The following is a 19,109-nucleotide window of genomic DNA, read 5'->3' as shown; positions in this document are numbered from 1 at the left end:
TACAATTATGCACATATTTTCAATTTACAAAAACATTCTGTAAAGGAAGAAACATCAGAATCCTCCTTACATCTCACCACTCAACCATAGTATACAATGTATTAGTACATTCTCCTCCTTGTCTAGGGATATTTTAAGGTCTAGCAAGTGGTTCTCAACCTTCTGGCTCTTTAAATACAGTTCCTCATGTTGTGACCCAACCATAAAATTATTTTCGTTGCTACTTCATAACTGTAATGTTGCTACTGTTAGGAATCGTAATGTAAATATCTGATATGCAGGATGGTCTTAGGCGACCCCTGTGAAAGGGTCGTTCGATCGCCCAAGGGGTCGCGACCCACAGGTTGAGAACCGCTGGTCTAGCATTTGTCAGATCAGAGAAGGGTGGATGGCAAAGCCGTTCAGCAGCTTGATTAGATCCTGTCCCTTAGTTAGGATCCATTCTGAAAGGAGAGATTGTGACAACAGCTCTAAATGACTCCGTCCCATGAATAAGAATTGGGGCTTGGCACCAGAAAGAGCTTGCTTTCCTTTTCTGTAAACAAGATTACAGATGATAATATACACATACGCATGCACAGCCACACTGTCATTACAAGTAATATTCTCGCATTCTACCCGAAAAATACTCTGTTGTGCTTTTGTGAAACGCTCTGCAATTTGGCTGAAAATGAAACAACTCCAAACGAATGCTTAGTTTTGTGCTCCTGTCTGCAAGCCCACCATCTCAATTAAAAGAGAAAGAATTTAAGCCAACAGAGTCAGATCGTACTTCGATCAGAGCCCAGAGTAGTGAATAGGACGCTGGTTTTCTTTTAATTTATTTTATAGTGCTTACGATGATCCAAATAAGATAAAGGCAATCTAATATTCTCCTTAGAAGTATCTAATCAGAAAGCTTTCAAATGGTTTTCAATAAAATGATTATGCCTTCTTTTTCCCTAAAGCTGATGGCATTTTCAAAACGTCTCAAACACCAGGCCTTGGGAATGTGCCAGATGTTTTCATGAAACTGTGGCAATTATTCAAGTAGCTCTTTTACTATCATTCTCATGTTTCTCTGAATTTCCTAATTGCTGATAGCACTCTATATGTCAGAAGATGGAGTCGGATCATTTTTATGAGCGTCACATCCGGTTTTGCATTTTCAAGTTTAGCACATCGAAGAAGTACACTGCAATAACCTAAACCAAACCTCCGATATATTTTGAGACAATTCAATCACTAGAAAGGCTTCTGAGGAAGTGACGAGTCAAGGTCAAACCTTCCAACCCAGGCTCTCTCAACCACTGCACCGCTGACATTTTGGGGCTGAGCACTCCTGTGTTGTAAGGAGCCGACCTGTGCCTTGTAGGATGTTTAGTAGCACCTCTGGCCTCTACCTCTGGCCAGTAGCAGCCCCCTCCTCCCCGGGTCATGATAATCAGAATGTCTGCAGATATTGCCAAATAACTTGGAGGCACGGGCAACATTATCCAGCGTGGGAAGTCTCCCTCATAAAGCAAACGCTCATCCGTCTGTTGGCTCAATGCTCTGGGTCTATGGAAGTTAACCAAATGCTAGAGAAATGAAAAAACTAAGAGCCAATAGCCTTTTACCTTTGAAGAAACCATAATCAGGAAGTTGCCACTTTTCCACACTCTACCAAAACCAGTCTAGGCCTTAAATCTCTAAAATACACAAGAATTTGCTCTCTGTACCCTCTTCGCCGCTGATGTGCCTTATTCTCCAGTAGGAACTGGGGGAAGTGGCAAGGCCAGGAATATCTGCTACAGTTAAGAATCCACTCTGCGTCCCAATTAATGTCTCACGTTCATGAAATATTTTGGATGCAGAGACACTTTTAACATCATAACAGGCTATGCATGGATTTATTCTGAGAAACACCAAGTTTCAATTAGTGTATCCCAGCTCACCACTCACTGATCTGAGATCTTAGTTCCTGGGAAGACATGAGAAACACCGTGGTCAGTGATGAGCGGACAGAGAACAGGGGGCATTTCTGGGAAGCATCTATGCCTATATACCTATATCAATACTGATAGCAGTACGGAAATGTAGGTTGTAGCAACAGATCCTAAGCCAAGACTCTCCCTAGAAGTACATGCACCAAGCTCTCCTGCTCAAGAATCTATAATAATGAAAGGGTAATATGCTAATTAGACCAGACGTCCTTCCCTACGACCTTCCGGACAAAGCTGCGGCGGGTGGGGGCTAAGCCCCTTGCATGAAATTCGTGCATCAGACCTCTAGTTTTCAAATAACTGGCTAGGAAAATCCTAAGACTGAGCACGAGAACAAACTTCTGGTTTTGAGTCCCTGCCAAAGCAGAGGAAATGATACACGAACCTGTGTGCGGATTCAGAAGGATGCTTCCGGGCGGGATGCCTGTTGCAGCTTCCAGTGGAAGGAGGATGTAGCTGGTGCTGCCTGGACCGACCTGGCCCCCCATCCCATTCTCCGGGTAGGGCACGCAGCCAGGAGAAGTGGCCGTCACGCCCGGGACCAGGGGTGTGCTCTGGAGAGGCGGGTGGGTGCGGGACAGCGATCCCGAGGAGCCGGCACTGCTGGACGACTCAGAACCTACCACAGAGATACAAAGCGACACGTCATTCACCAAAGAGAAGAGAACAAAAACCACAGCTCTGGGTCTAAATGCTACTTTAAATAATCCATCATTCAAAAGTTCGAGGTGAGTGCTGCAGGGCAGGAATAACGAATGCCCCTCCCACATTTTGGGCTCATATTTTATTGAGATATCTGCTACACCGTTTTCAGATGTGTCAATTTCCTTAAAAACGAGATTAAGAATGAACACTCTCTTAGCCTTCGTACATGCCCTTAGGGTGACTGACTGGTAAATGGTACCCTAAAGCTCTGAACTCAGTGCCTGAGAACTCCCATCACCCTGAGTAATTAAAGCCATGGGAACATCTTACTGGAGTTATGAGAAGAAAATGACTGAAATAGAGCTTCAAGAGACCAGTTTAAGGAGGAGTCCTGTGATATGTTAATCATACAGATGGTTCTTAAATACCGGTGCTTCAACATCCGCAAAGTTAAAATGTGAAGGCACGGAGCTGGAAATCATCTTTCCCCCCAGATGTGAGTAGAAGAAGTGGATCATTCCTATTGGGAGTGCTTAAGCTCTGCACTGTAGTTCACACGTTTGCAGAAGTCTTATTAATATAACCAACAGGTGGACCAAGGTGGGTTTGGTCTTCATGACAATCATGAAGCATTCTTTAAGTGACACAGAACAGTTAAGTCATTAGGCATGCTTGTGGGCTGTGGCTTTCTCACATGTAGGTGACTAGGTCAGTGTGCAGAAGCTCCCAAGGTGGAATCTAGCCATAATCATCTCCCTCTCCTTTCTCTGGGACAAAGAAACAGTTGCTACATTAGGCACCCATTAGGTGCCTAATTAGGCAATAGGGCCCTTCCCTGCAACCAGAGTCAAGTAGCCGTGGGGACCTTGACCATGACTGTTCTGGGCATCAACCAGATTATTAACCAGAGCTTCCAAGAGAAAACACACCAAGCAAAATTTAAATATCTGTGAATTTAAGCCAATAGTGATTTGGATGCTACCGTAGATTGCAAGAATGCCGTACAATACCATTTTTAAATTATTAGCACACTCTATTGACTTTGGACATGAAAAAATGCATTCTTCTATGGCATTAAAGGTTAACATATCCAACACATATATTCACCTTGTTTTCAAGATTCTAAAATGTACCCTTAAACTAAACTGGGATTCTTTGAAAATAAGGGATAGGAATACAGCAGACCGCTGCGGGGAAGAGGGGCCAGTGGAGAGTGCTGGTTTCTGAGGAGGAGGATCGTGACTTTCCTTGAGCATTCAGTATGTGTGAGCACCTGGATAAACCTTAATAATAAGTACTATTACTGCCTATATGGATAGAGAAATTGAAGTTAGGTAACTCAAGTGGACTCATAGAGCTAGGAAATGATAGAGCTAGGATTTATTCTTGGTGGACTAATATAGATTTAACCAGGACCCAACTGCCTCCTAAAAGCATGCATATGAGTATTCCATGGACTACCACAGATGTTCTCAGTTTGGAATTTTCTCTTTTTCCATGACTTGGTTCTTAATATTAATAAAGTTTCAGATTAATTCAGGATGCTCCAACTAACCAGTTTAAAATACTAATGCAGTTCTGAATAACATGAGGGGGGAAATAAAGGATCTACAGAGAATTCTGAAAATGCTAAGAGTAATTCTGAGACCACCTCACTGATATTATGACCCAGAAATCACAGCCCCAGAGTTTGAGGACTTGCCATGTATGATCTGATGTTGCAGTCCAAGTTTGACAATAGTAAAGGCTCAACAACAACAACAACAGTAATCATAAAATAAAACTTCTGACCCCCAACATGTAAGGTCATATAAAAATGATCATGCCTATGTCTGGGCGGAGGGGATACACTGTGAGAAAGAGCTGGAGCCAATGAGGCATGTCAGAACTCTGATTTGAGGTGTGAGCTGGGAGGACTTGGGAGCTATTCCTTTGAAATGAGATCAAGAAGAATAGTGCCCTTGTCTGTCAGCTTCTGTGGGAGGGTAAGAACCTGACTTTGATAAACACCAAGTAGCAAACACAGATGGTGCAATCACATTGACCAATCACCTCTCTAAAGTCATCCAGCACTTTTCCACCAGCTCACTAATGCTTTCTGGCCCTTTGTTTTAGCAGGGTGGAGTTTCATCTCCCTCCCCTATTGTTATAGTCTTAACTCCTATTGCAATAATTATGAGATAAAGTCTTCCTTGCCTGTTTAACTCATCTGATGCAATTTTTCTTTAAGAACCCTGAAACATAAGTATTCTTTTTCTGAATTCAAGAAAATGTTTCCAGATCCAGGGGTCAAAATTCAGTATTACAGGGCAGAAGAAAATATCTAGGATGCATTAGTGTAATGATGAAAATAAACATGCAGAAGAAGAGTGGCAGCAAGAGGAAATGTGTTGCATTGGCTTCAAAAATACTATAACTTTCAACAATAAAGAATTTTAAAAAATACTCTAGGGTGTAGACTAGGAAGGGGGCAGCAAGAATGGCCTTGCGTCCAGAAAACAAAACGCCAGGCCATGTACAATAATTAAAACAAAACAGAAGGCTATCTATTTCTCTAGAACAGTTGTTCTCCAGGCATGGTTTCTGAACAAGCAATCTGTGCTTAAGAAATCCTTCACATGACACTGATGCAGCTAAAGGTGAGAACCCCTACTGTGGAGGTCAAGAGGGAGGGATGATAGAGAAACAGTGGAGAGAAACAGGGGTCATACTCCTATTTTTCAACCACATCACCACTGCCAGGAAACTGCTGAGGTTGCAGCACAAGCACCATTCAAATTCTCATCACAAGGAGGATGTAATGACATAGTGATGTCATTCACCTGCAAGGGTGTGTGCTGGACATCTGTTAGGTGGCCCCGTGCCCCGTGCGGGGGATGCAACAGGGAAAGGGCAGCCCAGGCCCCAGAGACTGTGCTTGTATGTTCAGACTTCAGTACTGTGTTTTCTCCCAAATGTAGGAAAACATGTTTCCCACTTGGAAAATGTCCTATTATTATCTATACAAAACTCCAACCGATGTAATTAGAGGAGAAGAGCACCTGATATGTCACCCCTCCAGACTTGGTTTCTAAGAGGCAGAAGGACTGTTTGCAAGCCCACTTTGCACAATAAGGTCAAAAATTGGAAACGTGTGCTGCTCTGAAGTTTCACGACAGTAGAACTGACAGCTCTGCTTCATAAAAACCCGCTTGGGAAACTGAGTTTGTTTTGACAGCCTATCTTGATGCCTTTATTATTATTATTTTACTTTTTTCTTTTTCTTTTTTTTTTTGCTTTCCATTCCTGCACCTTGACAAGGTTTCAAATGGAGACACTTAGATTAGAAAATGTCTGAAGCATTTACAATTTCTGACCATTCTTCAGAGAACATGGCATTTTAGCATTCTTGAGGTGTTTTAAATGTTTCCCAAAACCTTTGCTTTGGAAGGGATTGGGGGTTGGTGCATGGAGAATGCCGATTAATTTAAAAATCATAAGAGCTCTTTAGGTGTACTGGAATTTTCAAGTGCGCCATTTAAGGTACTTGGTTTCTGCCTTTTAAGAAGATGTAAAACTATTAAACCTTTCTTAGTTTACAAGTGCTTAAGTGCACCACGGTGGATTTTCTTGACTTCAGTTGCTGCAATAGTGGGATATACCAAGAGCAATTAATTAGAGTTAGAAATCAAGAATTCTCCAATTGGTGAATAAAAACGACAGAAGGCAGGGTGAGCTCACCTGAATCGTTCCAAGAAGCAAGATATGTACATTTAAAGGAGTGACTATGACTAAATGCTATTAATTTTCTGCCTATGTAGGAAAACACGAGATAATTTCTCAGGAGGCATTTGTCAACAACATAATTATGTTAAACCATTAGCATAATGAGCCTGGATTTCATAGAACACCCCCTAGAGTGAGTGTGATGCTTGGTTGGGAAAGTACTCACAGCCTAGGGCAGCCCATGTCTAACCGCTGGCTGGTGTTGCCCATTCACCATTCTCCTCCTGTCTCTGGCCTGCCACTCACCTGCGACCCCAGGCCCTGAATGCACCCCCCGTGCACCCTGAGACCCAGGGCCTGCTAGGGAATCCCAGTACTCACCCCCACCCTATCTGAGAGTCAGGGCATCCCCACTTCTGAAGTAAAACCCAAACCAAACCAAAACAATGACAGTACATACTAAACTAAAATGGTGATGGAAGGAGACCTCACTTGGGGTGATGAACACCAATACAATATACAGGTGATGTGTTATAGAATTGTACGCCTGAAACCTATACAATTTTACTCACCAATGTCATGCCAGTAAATTCAATAAAAATAATAAATAAATACAAATAAAAACTTAAGTTCATGGAGTGCTACTGAAGGGTCGTCTGTTACCTTCCTGCGATTTTATGAGTGTTTTTTTTTTAATATATTTTATTGATTTTTTTTTATAGAGAGGAAGGGAAAGGAATAGAGAGTTAGAAACATTGATCAGCTGCCTCCTGCACACCCTCTACTGGGGATGTGCCCGCAACCAACATACATGCCCTTGACCGGAATCGAACCTGGGACCCTTCAGTCCGCAGGCTGACGCTCTATCCACTGAGCCAAACCGGTTAGGGCTTTATGAGGTTTTTTAAATCATAAATATCTGAAAGTAATTTGTAAACAATGGTGAGAGATTCTTGGGGAAAAGAAGAGTTAAAAATGGAAGAGCATGTGGGGTGGTTTGCAGACTCGTGAAGCCCATGGTGTTGATGCTTCCATCAGTTTAAATTTGTTTCAAGTTAATGGTTCGAGATCTCTCATCATTAAGAACTCCCAAAGCCTGCCCATGCAAACTTGAACTACCAAACTCAAAAGATCACTATTCACTTAGAAGAAGAAAAAAAACCCACCAAAGACCAAAAACAAACAATAAAACTCAGATGCATGGACCTGGCTACATGGAAACTCTAAACCTTTGAGGACCACTCTCCTTATCGGCAAAGCACGGATGGAAACATTGCATGGGAATAAGCAAAATAAACAGAAACTGGTGCCTTATTGAGGCCTAACAACCTGCCAGGGATTGCTTTGAGTATATTAACTCTTGGTTTTAACAATTACTTTGAAATATTGGTGCTATTATTATTCCCATTTCTCTGATGAGAAAACTGAGGCTCACATGGGTTAACTAGCTTGCCGAGGATAATACTAACATCATACCAAAACAGGAATGGAAACTACTAATACCAAAATTGCTATAATGTAGCTTTATGGAATAACTCATAATATTAGATTTTTAAAAAGCTAACCTTCACAGAACAATTGCCCGGTGCACGTGCCTTGGTAACCATTTTTAGGGCAATCATTGGAATGGAAGTTAAAATAGTCTATTGCGGGGGGGGGGGGGGTTCAAGTAATATTCTATTATAACCTACACGTTATAGATGAGGAAACTAGAGATTAGAGAGGTTAATAATTGGACTTTCACACCCAGCTAGCCAGAGGCAGTGCTGGGATTTAAACTGCACCTTCTGACCTCAGTCTATCCCAGATTCATGTCATCATCATTAGTTGACTCAGAGCCAGAGGGAATGGCGCCTTTACAGCTTGGGTGGACTTCAGAAAACACCACGGGACTTAAACCCCTCCAGTACTAACTACCTGCTTTGGACAGCTTCCCGGTACTCCTGGTACTGGACGTGCTGTCACCCCTGGTCAGCACCGTGATGCCCCCAAAACTCGCCGTCTTGGTCATGGCGGGCTTGAGATTGCGGTTGGAGCTCTCGGAGTCCGTGCTGCTCCAGGCCCTTTGGTGGTCGCACCACTTGAGTTCGTTCTCCGAGCTGCTCTGCCGACTCCCCGACGTTCTCCCCGAGCCATCTCGGTTGCCCCTGGAGCACGGCCGTCAGAAAAAGGCACGGGGACAGTGTTACATCCCAGGCGCAGTGGTGGGCACGGAGTGGGACCTTTCTCCGAAGTCGTCTACACGAGACCCTACCCATCCACCCCCTCCAGCAGACCTGCTGCCTCCCCAGCAGACCCACACATGCCTCACGGATGGCAGACGGGTCACGCATCACACATAGTGTGTCACAAACAGAAAACACCCAACTGAAATGCCGCGTGATCCCTCTGCCGGTGAAGGAGAAGCCATGAGAAAAACATGGCGGAGAACATAATTGGAGACGTCTGTTGTGGAGGGGAGGGAAGATAAAGTCTCTGGACCCACGTCAACAAGGAATCAATGTTTGGAAACACCTGGGATCTTGAATGACCCTCAAAGCAACGTCCACCAAGGAAGAGTTTTGTCTCTCCCTTCGGCATTAATTGGCCTCTGGGAAGTGCACACAGCTCCAGAAAGGCCATGTACTCATTCATTCATTCATTCATGTGTTTTCTAACGTCATGAGCTACGTGTCTGAATTCATGAAAGCTTTGAGGGGCAGTCCAGAAATCACAGGAACTCCCGGTTGGCTGATGGTGAGAGTGTTTCCCAGTGATTCACCCTTCACAGGCAGAGGTAAGAGCCTCTTAATCCTTTTCACATGGAAAAGCCGGTGCGAATAACAAGGAGAGACATTCCAGGGGGATCCATGGAAATAACAAACAAACAACAAAAGCTCCAGAGGTGGAATAACACATTTGTTCAAAATTCAAATAGAAAGAAAGCGAATGTGTTGGAAGAGGGCCAATAGCCACAAGTGAATTTTTAAGACTCCAGAGAATCTGTCAGCAGTGTACCAAATGGCATGTCTTTTCTAGAGAAAGTGGGTGAAATTTGCATTTTCATTGGTTTCCAATCTGCTTAAAGAGTAACTTAATATTTTCAAAGCCTTTTCTGCGGTTGGAAATAATGGATCATTAAAATATTCTTCGATTCCCATGGATTTTAAGTAGATGGGGACATAAATCACAGGCAGTAGATATAACCCCTCTTTTCATAGGACTGTGATGTGACCTACTCCAGCTTGATCCAAATCTCACACACGGGATCATTAGCTTTGCTGATCAATATTCTTCTAAAGATAATAATGGACTTTGGGAAGCTAGAGGTATGCATATCTGATTGAAACATAAGCCGAATTGTACAGAAGGTACAGAGAAAATTTTAGGTTTTACTTCAACTTTACTTACTAAGCTTTTTCTTTTACTTCATGAAAATGGAAGGAGGTAAATGGACCCAAAGATAATAAAAATGACGTAGCTCATCTGTGATAGGAACTTTGTAAAGTGAGGGGAGGAAGTGGAACAGAAAACTCACAAAACAAAACCCACTTCGTGCCCTGCTGTCCTTTGTTATTATTTCCTTACAAACATGCTCTCTGTTCTCAGGGCCTTAGAACCGGTTTTAGAAACAAGGACCATCTTAAAAAAGACAAGGTTGCGAGCAGGAAGTCTCAAACACTCACCAATGGCCAGGTGACTTTAGTTCTTAAAGTCCTTTGAAATTTAAGAAAGCCAGCGGAGGTAGCCTGGAGGAAAAGCACCCTTTTTTGCTAGAAAGAGGAATTTTTCCATCTCCGATTGTCTCCCTCTCAATCTCCAAATTCAACGTCATCCTTTTCTCGTTGAATTCTGGTTAATTATACCCATCTTTGACCAAGCCAGCCTAAATAGTATTTAGCAACTGTAAATGTACCAAGGGTGTGACAGTAATCTCAGGTGTAGCTAATTTGGAATGTTTATTATCAGAAACATTTGAGTTGGTTCTTACCTCAGCAGACAGGGTGCGTCAGAAGGAAGTTCTCCATGTGGGGGTGATCATAACTAATTCTGCTTCAGTGGCCCCTCTCCCCGTTAACTCTGCACCTCCCTGGCAGGAATCCAGACTTCCCCTAAATGCCAGTGTGGGTGGCCCTTTCTCTGCAAAGGAGGTGTCCACCACTATTCCTGAGTGCAAGCTAGGGTGCTGTAGTTTACATACACCCTTCCCTCTGGCCTGGCTGTTTCTAGAACATTGTGTAGTTCCTCTAGACTTGTGCTATATCCCCTGGCTAATAAGGCAACCTAAGATTTCCTTAAGTTCTTCTGCTTCTCCACCAGCACAAGTCATCATCCTAAATCAAGATCTGTGCATGTTAAAAGAGGGAATTCAAGCCCTGGCAGGTGAGGTTCACTTAGTTGAGAGTTGTCCGGTGCATCAAAAGGTCACGGGTTCAAGTCCCAGTCAGGGCACATGCTCGGGATTGTGGGGAGGGTCCCTAGTAAAGTTTTCTTTCTTTATTCTGCCTGTCCTACAACAGAGATGAATCCTAATATTCACAAAAGAACTAACATATTAATATATGTATTAGGTATTAAGTGTATAAAGAGGACTGTGTATATCCTTAGTTTCATAATGAATGCTAGAGGCACATTTAATAGAGTAGTGATATAGGTATGATCCCTGTTTTAATGGAGCTTCTAGCCTAGCTCACAACTTAAAAATATATAATTTATATTATAGTTACAAAATTATATTATATAATTTAATATTATATATAATTTTATATGTATATACATATATAAAATTACCCATAGCCCACAAAAGATCTTGACTTAAGTAGTTCATTATAATTGGAAGCAATCTCTTATTTTTCTTTAGAAATAAAATCTGTTCTTGAAAAAATACTGTTTGAAATAGCATGATGGATAGTAATAGCTAAAAATCAAGAATTCAAATAGAGTTATCAATGATTTGTTTCCAGTGTTGGGAATGTATACACAATTGCAACCTGTCAGAGAAATTTTAACTCTGTAATTCACCGAAGTTGATTTGGGAATGTTAAATCAGTGTGCTTCTAAAGTTAGCCCTTGAGAAAATAAAAACAATCAGAAAATCAAAGGAAGACCGCTAAAGGATTGTATCAAAGTAATGGTCTCCCAGTCCTGGATCTCACATTATCCAATATGGCTTCCACACTAGTTCTGTAAAAAGCTTTACAAAGAGATAACTGAACATATTTCATTTCATGAACAGAGATAGTTTACACTAATACACTTATATTTAACATTGATTCTGCCACATAATCTGAAAACACAGTTTTAGAAAAGTAAACCATACCAACCGAAAGAGCTGTCTTTTCTTATAGGTCTCATTGCATATGTTACTGTCTTCCAAGAGCCTACTGGAAATGAAAAACATGATTTTTATGATATAAAACCTGAAGGTAATAAATGGAAGTGTACTCTAGTATAACACACCTGTCTTGCAAATCATTCCCGTATACTGTTTTATTTGTATGACATTTAATTTAGCCATAATAAATTAATGTCAGCATGGTTTTTCCCTAACCTAGGATTCAAACACTGATGTTAGTAAGGGAAAGGGAAGAGGTGAGGAAATAGAAGAGGAGAAGAAAAGTAATTGATACAGATGTAATAGATATTTAATTAAATATATTAGTTGTGACTATTTTTCTTGAGTAATATTTAAGTTATTCCTTATTTCTTGAGCAGTGAAATATTGACATTCCAAAGGCAGGTATCTAAGCGATATATTTACTTTTGTAAGGAATCCATTCCATTAAATTTTTGCTTTATGGGAACATCAAGACTTATTCATACATGCAATGTATGTATGTCACCAATTATTGTATTTGATGAATACAATCTAATTTGAATAAAAGGGACACAGTGTATTAGCAGTATGTTTGTACAAAACCCAAATAAATGAATAAAATTATAAAGTAGGAGAGAATGATTGGTTAGAAGGTTAGGGAATAAGATTTCCCACTAAACTAAATTATAAATGCTCACTTAATCGTTTTGGTAAGGATAGAAAATTTTGGAATTATTCAGAACTATCTCTAAGATGTTAATGCTTGTCGATTCTTAACTGTACTGTAAATAAGAAATACCAGTCTGAATCTGCATGAATTTTAAAGTTGTTTTTGAATGCTCATGTAGACTTGTTTTCTAAGTTCATCTTTTCTTTCAAAATAAGATTATTCAATTGAGGGACTTAGTTACTTGAAGAATTCTAATTGCTAATATAAACGATGGCATCCTCCCCCCCAATCATTTCTAATGCCCAGTTCAAACTTTCTGTAAGTCTTGGAATTTAATCAAACAGACTGCATTTTAGTCAATTTTATAGGGGCCACCCATTGAGCTGACACCTGAAATAAAATTAACCACTACTTTTAAAATAAAAGTAACTGCCACTTTTAAAATAACCATATTTCCATTCCAAGTTACCCATTAATAACAGCAAATGTGGAATTCTTAATTCCCCTTAAAAATCTGCAATTAAATTAATGGAGCATTTTAATGCCTATGTCAGTTTAAAACTATTTTAAAAAGGTATAAGCTAAATTTGAAAAATTTATGCTCTTCTGCTCAAGATTTTATATAAATGTTGTAACCTATTCATTTCATAGCAACCACCTCCTCCTACTTACTCCCAAGCCAAGTGTATTGCTAAATCCAAACTAGTTTAGATAAGATTCCCAAGTTAGGCCTTTTATAAAGACTGGTAGGTTATTTAGAATGAGAAACATAAAACAATAGTGTTCTAATTATTATTTATAGAGCTATAAATAATAATGGAGCAAAGAAGTAGTTATTAATATCAAATATACAAGTGCTTTTAGCAGCCTTGTTAATAAGCCAATGAAACTGCAAGTTCCTGTACGGTCTCAATATTTATACTTTTCCATGCCTGGCGAAAACAGTAGCAATTACAACTGTTGGAAGACCAGAAATTGAGACTTTAAATAGTGAAAACATTTAAACTCATGTTTGGAAGTAACTGAGATAATTTTTTTTTCTCCATGAAATAATGTTTAGACATGCTAAGTAACATATATGTGTACATATATAGGTGTATACGCATAGATATATGTATTTGTTGATACATATATTTAAGCACACGCTTATATATGCAATGTATATCTCTATGAATATACAGGACACACATGACACACTTTGTTCCTCTAAAGACACAAAAAAGCAAATTCCATTTTACCTGTTTTCCACAAAAAGGCTTTCCTGGGAGCAAACTGACTGAAAAATAAAGAAAGGATTGTATCAGAGGTTCTGGATATGCTGAAGGGATCCCAAATCCTTGCCTGATTTAAAAACTAATTTTCCCCTCCAAGGGGAAAAATTTTAAGAAAACATATGTACCATTTTTAGAAAAAAAAAAAAAAGGAAATAAAAAAAGGTAAGAAATAGGTTAGAGTCAGAGCGGAAACCATTCTCATGCAGCACACAGTACTTTTCCATCAGAGCACCTCCAGGTTTCATATAGATTGAGCCCGTTCAGCATCAAGGTCAGAAGAGAGATGTGGACTGAACTGCCTGCCGGAGAAACCTGGGACCCTGGGATCCTGAGCTAGTGGGCTCCTCTGGGGCTGGGGAGATGCAGCCGCCAAGAGCCCCGATGGATGACAGGTTCAAATCAGGGCAGAGCGTGCAAGCTTGGCACGATCCACCCAGGAGGGGAGAGCGCAAAGCCAGGATCCTGCAGTTATCACCCGGCAACAATACACTCTCACGATATAAACAGATTGACGGCAAGGCTCTTACAACTGCAGAGATGCCATCAATCAATCTTAAGGGGGAGGGAGGAGCAGAAGACAAATGAAAATGAAATGAAGCTAATTAAAAAAAAATGTCACCCTCCATGGGAGATTTCTTAGTTTTTCACACAGAAAACCAAATGACTTTCATCTTAGCTTCTCGTGTTTATACACAATGCAGGGAAAATAAAATTCCATGATCATTACATGAGACGGAAGGGCAGATCAAATTAAATTTAAGCAACAGAAAAAGTCCAAACAAAAGCTGGTGCACTGGTCGTATAATATAGTGACTGCGTTTAGAAAACCATTTTCAAACGGTTGAGTTTCTAAACATAAACATATCCACCATACTTCAGTGTCCATTTTCTTAATGATGGATAAGTGACCTGCTAAAGGAATAAATAGAGGTTTAACAGGTCCATTTTAGGAGAGAATAAAACTAAAAAATAATAGGGACCTTTCAATATCAAATGCTTGAATTCGAAGATGCCGTTAATGTAACCACTAGTCAGAGCGGCATATTGGATATTGGTTTCTCGGTACTTTTTACTGGGAAATCATATCCTTCCACTAAAACCAAAAGGCTAATTTGGGGCGTAATGTTTCCTCAGTGGCCTGAGCACGCAGGTGAGGGCATCTTTAGAACCACTCCTCGAAGTCAAGTGTGCCCAAACCTTATTTAACAAAAGGCAAAAACTTTAGTCAATTTCCAAAAAAAACTTTTCAGAAAATATCTGTGGTTTTTTTTTAAATTTGTATTTTATAAAGGGAAACAAATACAAATGGTGTACCACTGACATTATTCCTATGAAGGCGTGTTTACAGTCCAGGAACTATCTTGCTGTCTTTATGTCCTTTAGTTTGGTTTTGCTACTGGCTTGAGTCAAGTCATGGGAAGGGAAAGAGAGATTGTCTCCGAGATACATTATGAATTCCGTTCTTTACTACAGCTCAGCTCTGGCTGGGAAGAGGTCAGTTGCATTTACAATGTTCTGGCTGGGTTTCGAAATTACTGATACTCTACCACTACTTGGAAGGAGTTGATCAAAGACATTCTGACCTCTTCACATGCCTGAATCTAATGGCATTTTGGGAAAAGTTAAGCAGCCTGAACTCTTTGAATTAAAAAAAAAAATAATAGAGCACTTAGAAGTTAATAACACCTTTCCTTAAAACATATCCCAAGAGTACTTTTTCTGATTTTTGTGGAAAGGTCATAAAAATCATCTCATCATTCCTCCACCACATTTTCATAAATAACGCAGAAATGGCTATGGGCCGTGATTCAGTAGCTGATGCATATAAACTTTCAAAAATAAGTGGTATTAATAACTTGCACATTTTAATAGCAGGGAAAGGTAAAATTGTCACAGGGATTAATGCAGCATTCGAAGCTGTCACGCACTCTCAGATATAAAGGGCTCATGTTTTTAAAGGAGAAAATGATTTTGCCTAATGGGTTACAGATTTCTCTCCCACATCCCACCCCCAATCCAGGTGGCACCATGTGCCCTTATCAGTCCTCGCAGAGGAGGAATCCCAGAACATGAAAGCGAGCCAGGATGCGCTCCGCCCCGAGGCCCTGTTTACACATCAGAAATCACTTTCCAGACAAAACACGTCTTTTTCAAATATATTGCTTTCTCAAATGAACCTTCCCCAAACTAGCAGCATTGCACAGGATTCATCAAGAAGCCAGCTGAAGGAAGTACAAGTTATACTTCAAACACGTCTGACTACCAAAATACACTTATGTATTATTATTTGAGAACTCAATTGTTCTGTGTTCTGACTTAGAACAATTGAGTTCTCAAATAATGAATACATTTGCCTCAAGGTGCCAAAGTTCTCAAGCTGAGTTTGAAAATCGTTTTCTAGAAAATCCCAGAGTAAGCTGGATATTCTGATGGTGCACCTATGTACAAAAAGCACACACACACAAGATACACACACACCTTAGACATCACAATACATTTCATCTATAAACTATCAAGAATGCATCAAATTTTAAAATCTATTTGAATTTTGCTGATGTGCAAATACCAGGAAATGTTTCTCTAGAATTCTCCATTGCGACTTCAAGTAGGAAAAAAAAAAAGGCTCTTAAGTATATAAATAGATCAACTTGTTTCAACGACTCCACTACTTAATAATTAGCAAGGAAAACTGGCTTTATTAGCTGTTGTTAAATTATGAGAGCACTATATTAAAGACCAGCTAAGAAAGGGATTAGGTGTCTATGACTTAGTTTCCTTATGCTGGGTTCTTTGCATTTGTTTTATAATTGATTTCATAGAGTTTAATTATTATCCGTGGACCTCAACAGTCTGGGCAGCAGCAATGATCCTTTGGGAACCTGAAATTGCAGAGATGAAGGGTTACTTCAAGTGTCCTGTCTTTGTATAAGTGATAGGAGGATTTGTCACTATATGTAGGGTGTCCCCCCAAAAGGTATACACACTTAACAGCGGGTAGCTCAATTGATGCTTCTTTCTTTTCAGATTTAACCCATTAGAATGAATAATTATTCAAAGTGTGTATACGTTTTTTGGGGACAACACCCATATATTCAAGAAAGTTCATATTACTGTTATGTCCTTGAGTTTGTGTTAACAGAGGAGGAACAGTAATATCCTGTTAATGCAGGGTAACCCCCAATGATCCCCACTCTTGGTATTCACTACCTTGTGTAGTATATCTCTCTCCTGGGACCAGGGCCAGAGTATGGGTTCAACAGAATACAACGGAAGGGGAGGCATGTCACTTCCAGGATTAGGTTATAAAAGACTGTGTCTTCCATTTCAGGCCATCTCTTTTCTCTTGGGTCACCTGCACTGGGGGAAGCTAGTTGCCATGTCTCACAGACACTCAACAGCCTATGGAGAGGCCTGCATCATAAACATTGAGATCTCCAGCCTATAACCTGCAAGGTACTGAAGCCTTCCAGCATGTGAGTGAGTCTGGAAGCACCTACGCACTCATCGAGCCTGCAGATGACTGCAGCCCAGCTGACAGCCTGACCTTAACCTCGTGAAAGACCTTGAGCCTTGAGCCAGAATCACTCAGCTAAACCACTTCCAGACTCCTGATACCATGGAAACCCTGAGATAAGAATTATTGTTTTGTTTAAAGCTGAAAAATTTGGGGAATATTTTTTGTGCAGCAATAAAAAGCTAACCCAGGGAACGTTGGTGGTATGACTGCATTGTCTCCGTATAGAGCTATCAGATGAGGGAGGAAGAGTGGCCCTTAGCCTTTACAGCAGTGGTTCTCAACCTTCTGGCCCTTTAAATACAGTTCCTCATGTTGTGACCCAACCATAAAATTATTTTCGTTGCTACTTCATAATTGTAATGTTGCTACTGTTATGAATCATAATGTAAATATCTGATAGGCAGGATGGTCTTAGGCGACTCCTGTGAAAGGGTCGTTCGACCACCAAAGGGGTCGCGACCCACAGGTTGAGAACCGCTGCTTTACAGGATGATGAAAGTTATAAGAATCAAATAAACACTAGAGACCTTTTCCTTAGAAAAATGCACATCTGCTCATGAACATAGCATTTTGCAGATGATTTCCGGGACTTTCATCTCCGAAGCCCATCTATAAACCTCCTCTGAGTGCAAGATGCCAATTGAAAAACCTCTTCCCTAAGAGATCAGGTGAAGAGCAGTGTCAAAAACAAGGCTGAATTAGGAAAGCCAGACATGCTGGCCACCAGAGCGCCCGTCAAAGGAGCTCACACCGCTACGCTCACAGAGAGAAGAAGCCATGGCCTTTAAAGGAGGATGTCGAATGATTGCATGGAATGGGTTGGCTACGGCAATAGCTTGCCATTGAAGCTCTCTCACATGTAAGTCTGCTGTTATTTTTTTTAATGTCAATGCAGCATGTGGCCATAGAGGCCTTGACCAGTTAACTGCCATGATATTTTGAATTTAATTAAAAAAGGTCCACCGTTTGCATCTATAGGTGCTTTATGGTGTACAAATGGTTAAATAGCAACACTTGCCTCCAATCTTTTTTTTTTTTTTTTAAATATATTTTATTGATTTTTTACAGAGAGGAAGGGAGAGAGATAGAGAGTTAGAAACATCGATGAGAGAGAAACATCGATCAGCTGCCTCCTGCACATCTCCTACTGGGGACGTGCCCGCAACCCAGGTACATGCCCTTGACCGGAATCGAACCTGGGACCTTTCAGTCCGCAAGCCGACGCTCTATCCACTGAGCCAAACCGGTTTCGGCGCCTCCAATCTTTAACCAGGGACTCAAGTCCTTTACAATTAATCTGCTAAATAGGGTCGTAGGGAAGTCATGCTGACCCTTTGACCCCGTAATGACCTCTTCCTAGATACGAAGGACAGACAGGCATCAGCAATGCTGTTTTCTGTCGTCTGGCTCTTGAGTGTCTGGCAATGTGGCACAGCTTTGGGGAGAAAACAAGCATAATGTTGCTTGCACATTGTCTGGGTGATTTGTATTTGCTTTTGAATTCGTATTTACTTTTGAATAGAAGTGTAAAGAGGGAAAATGTGTGTGTGTGTGTGTGTGTGTGTGTGTGTGTGAGAGAGAGAGAGAGAGAGAGAGAGAGAGAGAGAGAGAGAGAGTGAGAGAGAGAGAGAGAGAACTGGTTTTCAGAAAAGTGTCTCTCCATGAAGGTCACCAGACAAGAGCATGCCACCTCCAGGCCACAGGAGGCCTCCTTACACTAGCAGGACTAGCACAGATCCTCTCATTACTTCATTCTGGTACCCAGCAAACACAACTGAAGACCTTCCAGGTGTCAGGCTGCACCATCAATAACTCTGACCATAATAACAATCTAGTCCACACATGTACAGAATCTTTCTAGTATTGTACCCAAACATCATCCAGCTATGGCTACCTCCATCTCTGTCTCTTCCACTCTCCTCATTCTAGAGTTCTAAGCCAGAGTATTCACCCATCACAATTTGATTGTGAGATATCCAAGCAAAGCAGAGGGGACCTGGAAGAGAGGCCAGAAACCTGTGTAAAGGTGAAGGGAATG

General features: G+C 40.8%; 1 protein-coding gene across 22 annotated transcripts in view; it reads right to left on the bottom strand.

Annotated features, from left to right (window-relative positions):
- Positions 1–19,109, bottom strand: part of ARPP21 (cAMP regulated phosphoprotein 21) — a 144,488-nt gene that overhangs the window by 55,854 nt on the left and 69,525 nt on the right. For 12 of the 22 annotated variants that reach the window (XM_036332942.1, XM_036332943.1, XM_036332940.1 and 9 more), the window contains 4 exons: positions 13,519–13,556; positions 11,618–11,677; positions 8,229–8,461; positions 2,350–2,583 (listed from right to left, as the gene is read on the bottom strand). In XM_036332942.1, the coding sequence (XP_036188835.1) occupies positions 2,350–2,583; positions 8,229–8,461; positions 11,618–11,677; positions 13,519–13,556 (565 nt within the window). Of the gene's footprint in view, positions 1–2,349; positions 2,584–8,228; positions 8,462–11,617; positions 11,678–13,518; positions 13,557–19,109 lie in introns of those variants that run through there. The other 10 variants (XM_036332947.1, XM_036332956.1, XM_036332954.1 and 7 more) reach the window with 6 other exon arrangements.

Source organism: Myotis myotis, unplaced genomic scaffold (assembly GCF_014108235.1).
Source record: "Myotis myotis isolate mMyoMyo1 unplaced genomic scaffold, mMyoMyo1.p scaffold_m19_p_13, whole genome shotgun sequence".
Lineage (NCBI taxonomy): Eukaryota > Metazoa > Chordata > Mammalia > Chiroptera > Vespertilionidae > Myotis > Myotis myotis.
The sequence above is the reverse complement of the archived record's forward strand: the minus strand, read 5'-3'. Positions and strand labels throughout refer to the sequence as shown.